This window comes from Schistocerca nitens, chromosome 6, assembly GCF_023898315.1.
Source record: "Schistocerca nitens isolate TAMUIC-IGC-003100 chromosome 6, iqSchNite1.1, whole genome shotgun sequence".
NCBI lineage: Eukaryota > Metazoa > Arthropoda > Insecta > Orthoptera > Acrididae > Schistocerca > Schistocerca nitens.
The window spans coordinates 732,482,726-732,493,570 of NC_064619.1; the positions used below are offsets into that span (position 1 = coordinate 732,482,726).

Genomic DNA, 10,845 nt, shown 5'->3' on the forward strand with positions numbered 1-10,845 from the left:
TTAATTGTATGCTGAGAATTTAGGTGGAGGCGACGATCTTAAAGGCGACGCTGCTCAACAATAGAAGTGAATGTGTTCATCTTTTTCCATTTGTGGCCGCTACCGCCAATTTCAATATATTTACTGCGACATTCAGAACCTGCAGTCTTTCTTTTAATTTAATTTCGAAGTTCACGCATTTACGTTCTGAGATGAATAAATGCATTTAACTGTAATTCTTTATTATCCAGGCCACCGGGGATGATTACACTCAAAAGGGACGTGCCTATATCCCGTTATGTTCGCATATATTTGAGTGTGTACAACCGTACCTATATTTAAGACTCTTTTTCCTACACGGTATTGACTTTATTTTTTTTGACCACTCATTCGTGAATGTAAGTGCCGTCTTATTTGATGTAGTCAGTCGGCCGTATTCTTTAATAACATTATTTGTAATATTCAGTGGCTTAGTTTCCACAATTCATCTTTGCCTGTGTCGCAACAGCGCTTCACGCGAAATATTTATTACGCGACATCCACAATAACTTTTATTTCAAAATTTCGAAGACGGACCCAATAAAGATTCTTCTAACAACAATAGCAAAACGTAATAATATAAGAGGACGCGTTACAATCTCTTGGTGCCCCTCTACGATTTTTACGCTCCAATGCTAAATTTATGCCCGCATCTCGTGGTCGTGCGGTAGCGTTCTCGCTTCCCACGCCCAGGTTCCCGGGTTCGATTCCCGGCGGGGTCAGGGATTTTCTCTGCCTCGTGATGGTTGGGTGTTACGTGATGTCCTTAGGTTAGTTAGCTTTAAGTAGTTCTAAGTTCTAGGGGACTGATGACCATAGATGTTAAGTCCCATAGTGCTCAGAGCCATTTGAACCATTTTGCTAAATTTGTGATCCCTTGATGCCTCAGAACATGTCCTACCAACCGGTCCCTTCTTCTTGTCAAGTTGTGCCACACAATACTCTTCTCCCCAATTCTATTCAATACCTCATTAGTTATGTGATATACCCATCTAATCTTCAGCATTCTTCTGTAGCACCTCAGCTTACTGGTTTATAATTTGTAACACGCCTGAGAGGACATCTAAAAGTGTCTTACTAGCTATCAGCTGTTACGAATAGCTTTGAAGCTTCTCTTTCTTTGTTCTCTTCTTTACACCACACACGTATTAACAAGAAAGTTATTCCCTACTAACGCCTTGTTCGTCACAGTGTCTGGATATACTTTGCTAGTATTATTTTATTATGTAAGTTCTAGGTGATGACTGATTTTGTCGAAACTATAGCTATGCTGTTTGCCTAGGTGGACGCTGCTGATAAGGAAATACCTCGTAAAGAAATGGAGGAGGGGTCAGCTGAGGATCTCAGCACCCATGCTTAAGTTGCTGCTTCCAGCAACTGAAGAAAAGATTTCTTTATTTCAGTAGTTCTTGTTAGTTGCGATTTTTTTGTTATCTTTGAGTTATTTGTTCAGTTTTATTCGTTTTCCATGTGTTCGAGTTTTTTTCTGTTAAGTTTTGAATTTTCATTAACAATCTTTGGTTCGATTTGATCCATTATAAATGGTTTCTGAAAGCCTGCGACTGTAGATACAATAGGTTTGTTTATAAATAAATAAATCTTCTGCTACCAGTCACGATTTTCCTTTATTTTACTATTCGCATGACGCGTTTCGAGAAATAATTCTCATTTTCAAGTGCGTTTTTTTTTATGTGTGTTAAGCCATTTCTTTTGATGTTGTCAGTGTGTGTGAGTCTGCTTCATTTTGTTGACTTTTACTGTAATACATAAGAAACACGATTTTTTAGTTGGGTATCAATTCTTTCTGTGAGGTTAGTGGCTAAAGTTTGAGAACAATTTGTACTTACAGTTTTCTAATGGTCCATTTGTGTAGAGTCTCACACACACTTAACATCACACACAACTTGTACACTTTACACATCGAAAATATCTTATATAAACAAAACAGTCACAGAGATCTTCTTACAGGTAGTGGAGGATGCTAAGTTCACCGGACTTTGATACGATGTGACGTCATTATGACGTATACACGCTACATCGAAAACGATAGAAACCGTATATCGACTATTCGACTTTTGTGGACTTCCGAGAGGTTGTGACAGGGCAGCGCTGTGCTCTGCGCCATTCGTTTAAATGTGTTTTTCGTTCCTTGCGATTAAATAGTGTATTGTACTGTGTTTGTGTCCTGTGCGTTGTTTTTCGTTTGCTCGTCTCTAATTATGTGTTCAGCATTCGAGAGACTAATGAGAGAAAAGCTGAAAGAGTTCAGCATCGATGACGACGGGCAATTGCGTGGTTATTGTGAATCTCAAGCAGAAATTGATGTACTTCTGACCCAGCTGAAGTGCGTCGGTTATTCGTACTCGGTGCGAAGAAGCACTCAGCAGCCAAAATCTTCAGATGCGTCAAGGAGTAAGTGAATAAGTGTCTCATTTTATTTTAGTTTTGATGAACTGTGTTACAATTTAGAAATATGATTAAAATAGTTTATTGTTCTCATAGTGTACCATGTGGTCATGAAAACATGCAAATTGAATACTTAATGTTTTCTTGTTTAAGAAGATAATCTAATTAGTAACCCATAATGAAGTAAATATTCATAGCTTTGTCCAGTTTTCCAACCACTTATTTAGAAAACAATTTATTTCTGATTTTGCAGGTTGTCCAAAATTTTTCTTCAGACTTAAGAGTGGGAGCGTGGATATCCGATTTTTCAGATATCCTTTCTCAGTGGAAAATGCAGGTCACCGGGAATGTATTCTTGGCCCAAAGTACTACAAAGAAAAGAAAGGGGTTCCTGTTCCAGATCACCTGGTTTGTAACATCATGCTATGTTTCATCTGCTTAGTAGTAGACCCTGTTAACAGATAGCTTATAGTACAAACTAAGAAAAGTATGCATGCCAGTAGCATTTATTATCTTGCATTATTAGGTTGCAAGAATTAAGATTGCAATTATGCTGGAAGCTGATTTTTGTGGTTAGTCCTATTATTAAATATTGTCTGTTATAGAATAATATTTTTTTTAATATAATGGATGAAATCAAAGTGTACTACAAAACAAACAAATATTCTTAAGATGTCATCACAATACAGTGATATTTTTGACTTGCTCTTATCACTGTCAATATATTGTGCTTAATTAAATGTACCATATTTCAAAACAGGTGAATTAAGACTATTAAACACTGGTAATTCACAAAAACGCTTGCATAATTAAAGGATTGTGGGATATCGATGTTGCGTTCTCGTTATAACGATATATATTGAACTGGTGAATGTCGCAGCGTGGGAAACTGGTCAATTTCATTACCACAACCTTTATTGAGGTTCCACATTCACTGGCTTCGCCAGCTCACAACCAAACTGTTGCCTCCCAACCTAACCTAAACATTGGGCTGCACTACAGATCAATCTGTCACCACATTTTAGCCTTTTTCATTTACGTAATACGTTCAAGGTCTAATGTTTATATCCACGCCGCATTGAAACACACAATCGATATCCGGCTCCGTGGCAGTTGCTACAGCGATGTCCCATAATCCCTTAATGATGCAAGCGTTGTTGTTAATTACCTAAACACTTTTGTAATTTGCATATAAATTGAAGTAGTAGGCTACTCAACTGTGTAGTTACTTCAGTAATATTGGTAATTTTGAAGAATTCATGCATGGGGCTACATATCAATAATTCGGGCAATATCGCAGATTGTTTTTAATTTTTAAGGAGAGGGAACAAAAATTTTTCATGGGAGAAGTTAGGATGTAAGTGGAGAGTACCCTACCTTCTGTGATTTTTTAAAAATTGAAAACACTGATGATGAAGTGTGACCTTGGCAAGAGTATCAATATGTAGCCCCGTGCATCGATTCTTCAAAATTACTGTAATATATAGGTCTTGTTTTAGCTAACATCTCTTACAAAAATTTATTACCGTTTTCTTCATTTGATAATATGCTGACTCAAATTATGGCATTGTTTTTTCCTGTGAAGTTGTAGCTGGTTAAATCTAGTCTCAAGTTCATGTTTAGGCCTGCTGGTTTAATATAAGAAATCATTCTGTCTAGACACCCCTTTAGTAAATATGGCCCTGGCTTCTTTAAGCCTGTGGATTTCCTCCACAGTGGAAAAGTAGTTGTGTGTTTATTAGTCTGTCTTTGCCTTATTTTGCATTATGTTGAATGTGTTGCTGAAATACTCTTATGAATCTGATAATTTGAGGTCCAAGCTAATGTACTTTTGTGGTTGATTTGGGTAGAGCTTCACTTTGAGATGTTCTCTTAATTCGCAGCATATGCTGGCCTGTGTGGTTAACTTTTAAGTGACGTCAACCAAAAGTTGGGATTACACCTAAGTGCATTGATTAATGGTGTAACTGTCACTTAATGTCATGGTGGTGCAGAGCTTTTGAGCTGGATTATGTTTGTAGCTGGCATGTTACAGTATTTGATGGTGCACACTTGTTGGATGTTTGTTTCAGAGTTGTTTACGTATTTTATTAGTCATTTGATGGTGTAGTTGAGTGTGTCATAGCCATGTAGCATTTGCATATGTGGTTTAATAAATGGCCATAATGTGGAAGTGCAACTTACTTTTTGATCCACCCTCGTATATATTATAATTGGTGATTATGCAGGATTTTAAGAATTTCTTGGGTTTTCTTGTTAGTGTTTGGTAACGTTGGATTGTGGGTGGTAGGTACTGCAGGTATTGCTTTAGCATCATTGTTTCTGTTAACTTTTTGGTATTAGTTATGTGATTGAGTTTTGGTTTGTTGTACTGTGAGTTCATTTTAGATAGGATAAGTAAAGGTTTTTATAACTGACATAACAATGTCTGTGTTGGTGTTTGGTGCTGTGGACTTCATTTTAGACGCAATAAAAGTAAAGTAAAATTTGTAATACCTGGTTTTGGAGTTGGGTTCATGGTATCAAGAGATTCACTTGAACCGTGTACAGTTGAAGTAAGAGTATCGTGTGACACCAAAGGTCAAAGTGGGTGGAATGACTTTAGGTAATACCTTAGTGCTAGCCAAAATGTTAGTGGCAGTACCCCTTAACTGTATTGTGGAAGCAATGCGTTGCAAGCTACCTGAGCACGTATCCTGCATGAATGTTCTATGCTAAACCTGTTTTAATACCTTGCGTGATTAGCAGCAGTCTGTTTGAGTAGGCTTTTTTGTATCTTTGAGTTGCTGTTTGTATTGGTTTCATCAAGGAGGCAAGTGTAGAATCATCCTTAGTTGTTATGCTGGAGTCAACTACATTTTTGCCAATTAACTTAAAATTCTTTTTGTATAATTTTATTCACACAGTTTGTAGCTAAGTCCTAGACCAGTCATCTCTAAATGTGTAGATGGTTTTTTCGTTTGTTTACACTGGAACATTTAGTTTTGAAAGCACTGTAAGGAGGAAGAAACATTTAAACCACATTGACCAGAATCAATAAAATGTTGTTTTTAATTAATTTTTGTTTTTTACTTCAAGGCTGACCATATGAACCCCAGGAAGAGACTCTGTGTTATGGACACAAAGAAAAGTGGTTGCCCAGCTACATTCTCTGTTAAATGTATCCGGGTATACCCTGGATATTCAATTGAGTCAGAGGGGGCTCATCCTAATATTAAGAAAAGGGTGAGTTTAAACTTTAACATACTTGAATATATTTTTTAATCAGTGGTTGTCTACATTCAGTTTGAGACCATTAGTACTTATCTGCTATAATTAAGTCTGTTGTGTTACAGGTTTTGGAAAGCTTGAGACAGGCTTTGGTGTCCCCAAATCAGCCCACAAGCTTTCTTAGATTTCATGTGGTTGCTTCACCAGTAGGCTCACACACACACACACAGTACAGAAAGTGTCAAAGTTACTGCAGAAATATACCCTATGCTAGCAAATAAAATAGGAAATGTTGTTAAAGAAGGAACAAGATCGGTACCGGTAATCAAATTACATCTTGACAATTTTGTCAAGACAAATTTCAGTGCAGCCACCATGCCAGATCGTGACAATGTAATGTTTTATCCCTCAGATAAAACGATTTATAATCATATGTATAATGCTATATTGAAAATGAAAAAGACAACAATTGATCAGGATGCTCTGCAGATGAAAGTTAGTGAGTGGAAGAAAGAGTTGTCAGGTGGCAATATCCATTTTAGACCTTGTGCAGAGGTAGATGGAGAGGTACAGCCACTACTCTTTTGCTACCAGACTGCATGGCAAGTGGAATTATTAAGAAAGTATGGGACAGTATGCTTGCTTGATGCGACATATAAAACCACTAAGTATGACATTCCACTGTTTTTCATAACAGTGAAAACAAATGTGTGCTATTTAGTTGTAGGTTTTTTTTATGTTCAGGTAGAAGACACACAATCCATTTGTGAAGCATTAAATATTTTCAAGGAGTGGAACGTGGACATGAGTCCTGGATATTGGGTAACTGATTTCTCAGAATCCGAGATAAATGCTATTCAGGCAGTATTTCCCTGCTCTAAAGTGTATTTATGTTCATTTCACAGGGAACAAGCTTGGAACAGGTGGTTACGTGAACATGTGAAAGAACAAGAAGACAGAGAGACAATAGTTTATCAGTGGAGAAGAGTTGCAGCATCGTCCTCCTTGCAACAGTACAAAGATAATTTAGAAAAAATGAAAAATCATCATGTTTTTGAAGGGAAGGAGTCTGCATTAAAATATTTTGAGAAACAATGGGTTCCGGTGTATCATAGTTGGGTGAAAGCTTTTGAGCACAAAGGCATGTTTACCAATATAAACACAACAAATGGTGCCGAAGCAATGAATAGGTTGAAGTATTCACACCTTCATCAAAGTACAGACACAACATTAACAGGTGTTATTACAGTTTTAGTCCATAGTTACCTCCCTAGCCTCATTGAAAAGTATTGTAAATTAAATTATGCCATTAAGTCATACAATAAGATGATCCCTGTATTCCTGCATAGGAAGACACCCGACTTCACAAGGCATGTAATGAAGCGATATGAATCAGTGAAAGTTGATTTTAGTGCAGAATCGGTAACAATGGTAACTATGGGATTGTTTCATGTAAAATGTGCAGGAAACAAAGGCTCTCATTACACGGTAAACTTCAAAAAACCTGATTGCTCTTGTCCAGATTTCCAAAAGTTCAAGTATCCTTGCAAGCACTTCTGTGCCATTTTCCATTTCTCAGAATGGGGATTTCACAAATTGAATTTCAGTTATAGGACTAGTCCATTGATTTGCTTGGATGAAACATATGGGTTTGGCTCGCGAAGCAGTTGCAGTACAGAAACCAGCACTGAAACAAATGACTTGCAGGACACCAGCCAAAGTCATGAAACAAATGAACAGCACATTCCTGAAACATCAAATGGTAATGCAGCAGTGCATCAACGGGTAAGAGAAGTGTGTAAGAATTTAATAAATCTGACATACAATTGCAGTAATGAAACAGCTAATAAAATGATTGAACACCTCACAACCTTGCAACATGATGTAGAGTCATCAAACCCTACAGACAATGGCCTTCCATTATCAGTGGCATCAACTTCAAAGTGACAGAAATATACTTGTGCACTCTGGAAAGCCAACAGAATGTGAGGCACCGAATGGTTGCCCATCCAAGTGCTGTCCACACCCAGTGGTGCTTAACTTCAGTGATATGAGGGGAACCGGTGTATCTGCTCGGCCAAGGCTGTTGGCTTTGCTTTATACATAATAAATCTTTTGGCATTATGTATAATGTAGATTTGGCATGAGCCTTATGTTAAAAGATTAAACTGTAGAGGGTACATTTTTTTTTCCCCCTAGTATTCAGATTTTACTGGTGATGTTCATTTTTACAACTTTCATTGCTGGCAGTAGGTGTAAGTATTCAAAGTGCATTCCACTTACTGTAATCTGTGCAGAGCTGTTCAATAGGTACAAAGAACCGCAAACTGGAGTGCAAAGTGTCTGAATGTTCTGTGATGCTTCTACTTCAGAACACACCAATATGGAGCTATATGATAACGTGAGTAAATTCAATTACACACACAGTATGTGAAAAATCGTTTGAATTGTCTGTCACTGGCAAAAGAATTGCAAGCAAATTGCACATAGATACTGATGTTGCATGTTGACTGGGTGTAACAAAGTAAATGCAGCTTTAAAAATATTTACTTCAATTTTGTGTATAAGTAGTTACTGTTGATGTTATTTGCAAATACTTCCAGCCTATTGTGATCTGGCAGTTTTAGTGAGTAAAATTGTGGCATTAAAGATAAGCCTATATCTTAACATGTTTGCTGTATCTGACGCTTAAGTGTTCACACACATCTCTACCTCAGTGCTTGCATTTTTGCTGTTGTATTGTTTGTATGCTGCTTAAGCAACTGTTTTTAACTAATCTAATTGAAATCTCTGTATTGTGTTACAGGTATGGAGTTAATGAAGAATCCACAGGGCTTTAATCAATAGAAAAAGTGCTAAAGCAACTGGAAACATATAAATGTTATCATTATCAACAGAAATGAAACTTTTTTTAACTTATTGAGAAGCAGACCAGATCATATACCCCCTCTTGTTCTTTCAGGAATGTGCTGCTTCTTTTGTGATTTCTGCTGGTATCCTGTAAGCCATGTGTTGCAGTGCTAGATTTGGTACTGTAACTGCTTTATGTGCCAATTTGTGAAATCCCCATTCTGAGAAATGGAAAATGGCACAGAAGTTCTTGCATGGATAGTTGAACTTACGATAATCTGGACAAGATCAGGTTTTTCAAAGTTTACCATACAATAAGTCTTCAGTTCCTGCACATTTTACATGAAACAATCCCGTAGTTACCATAATTACTGATACTGCACTAAAATCAACAGAATTTAAAATACTTTTCGATAAGACCTGGGAGGTAACTATGGACTAAAACTGTAATAAAACCTGTTAATGTTACATTTGTACTTTGCTGAAGGTGTGAATATTTCACCAACCTGTTCATTTCTTCAGCACCATTTGTTGTGCTTATACTGGCAAACATGTCTGTGTACTTAAAAGCTTTTACACATCTATAATGCCCTGGATCCCACAGTTTTTTAAAGTAATGTAATACAGGCTCCTTCCCTTCAAAAACACTATGAATTCTCGTTTTTCCTAAATTAACTGCCCTCCACAGTTTAACAATTATGTCTTTCTTGTTCTTTTGCATGTTTTCATAACCACATCCTTCAAGCCAGCCAGCCTTCCACCCCCCACCCCCCACCCCAGAAGGCCTGCAGCACTACTATTGTGGGCACATGTGTGGTGTCCTTTTACCTATTAAACTAACCAACCTCCCTGTGAAATAAACATAGATACACTTCACTTTAAAGCAGGGAAGTACTCCCTGAATTGCATTTACCTCGGACTCTGAGAAATTGGTAACCCAGTATGCAGGATTTATGTCTGTATTCTATTCCTTGTAAAAATATTTAGTGCTTTACAAATTTATCTTGTGTCTTCTACCTGAAGATAAAAATCCTAACTCTAAATAGCACACTTTCGCTTTCGCTGTTATAAAGAACAGTGGAATGTCCTACTTTGTGGCTTTGTCGCATCAAGCAAGCATACTGTTCCATACTTAGTAGTTCAATTTGCCATCTAGTCTGGTAGCACAAGAGGAGTGGCTGTACCTCTCCATCTACATCTGCCCATGGTTGGAAATAGTCACCTGTTAATTCTCTTCCAGTCATTGATCTAATTTTGCAGAGCATCATAATCATTTGTAGTTCTTTTAGTTTCAAAAACTGCTTGTTATACAGGAATAAAAATGGTCCAAGGAGTAAGACATGTAGTTTTAATGTGATCTGGTCTGACTTTTTCAGCCATGGATTTGCTTTGCAGATACAAAAAAGAACTGTACATGCTGAGGAAGGAATTCTGTTAGTATTAAGACACTGTGACAGCTCAATTGTTATAAAATTGGTGTTGTTATAGGACATGGGTGACAATGACAATCAGTGGCTGCCTACAGCCTAATCCAATGACTTGTCATTGCGTTACTGAAAATTCTAAAAGAAAACTGAAGTACCAAACATGCAAAACATCTTCAGTTCTTTTTCGCTGTACTCCATAAAACGTGTGTTTTAATTATTTGATTTTTTTCATGGAATAAACAAACATGTGGGTGAGACTTTTCAAATGTGCTGTGATAACCAATGTAGACTGTGTTCATTTGTCTCCTGTTTCTTCTGGTATGACACTCTTATCATTAACTGTTCCTTTCAGCCTTGTGATTGCTTTGTGCACACCTTTTTATGCTATTTTCCATGAAATGCATCTGTAGCATCATACTTTTACACACGATTGTTATCTGTTATACAGAAGTAAGCAATTTAGTTGTATGTTGAAGGGCTTTGTGCTCTTTATAGACTTTGACAAGATGTGTGTTACCTTGTGCTGAGTAATATGCTGAACTGCTCAATAATTGTTGAAATGCCTGGATATGTAATTATCATTGTTACTGTGCTCAGATGTATTGTCACATACAATTAAGGTGAAACTGAATTAAAAAATAAAGAATTCTCTAATCGTGGAATTTAGATTTATTGTGTGTGTGTGTGTAGCTTGAATCCAAATTTTCCTTCTTTTTCCCCACCCCTCTCTTTGTAGAAGATTCCAATAGAAACGCGGTCCATTCTTATAACAGGCAGATCAGAAATTGTTTATAGAGGGGTGAAAAATGTTAACTTTCAGAAAGAGGTGTTGTGAATAAATATTACAGTAGATGTATCTCTCTTTCAAAAGAAATGAAAGGATTGGGCTAATGCGCCTTATTCAACTGCAACCAAGCAGTTTGTGTTCTAAATT

General features: G+C 37.0%; 1 protein-coding gene across 5 annotated transcripts; it reads left to right on the top strand.

Annotated features, from left to right (window-relative positions):
- The first annotated feature begins 2,117 nt into the window (after positions 1 to 2,117).
- On the top strand, positions 2,118 to 10,565 carry LOC126262984 (uncharacterized). 5 transcript variants are annotated; one of them, XM_049959937.1, is made up of 6 exons: positions 2,118 to 2,430; positions 2,678 to 2,832; positions 5,503 to 5,649; positions 5,760 to 6,456; positions 6,540 to 8,035; positions 8,441 to 10,565. In XM_049959937.1, the coding sequence occupies exon 5, from the start codon at positions 6,670 to 6,672 to the stop codon at positions 7,579 to 7,581; it is 912 nt and encodes a 303-aa protein (XP_049815894.1). In that variant the 5' UTR covers positions 2,118 to 2,430; positions 2,678 to 2,832; positions 5,503 to 5,649; positions 5,760 to 6,456; positions 6,540 to 6,669; the 3' UTR covers positions 7,582 to 8,035; positions 8,441 to 10,565. The 5 variants fall into 5 exon arrangements, with proteins under 5 accessions (XP_049815894.1, XP_049815895.1, XP_049815893.1 ...); XM_049959938.1 differs by having other exon boundaries at positions 5,760 to 8,035; XM_049959936.1 differs by having other exon boundaries at positions 5,760 to 7,419.
- The last annotated feature ends 280 nt before the right edge of the window (positions 10,566 to 10,845 follow it).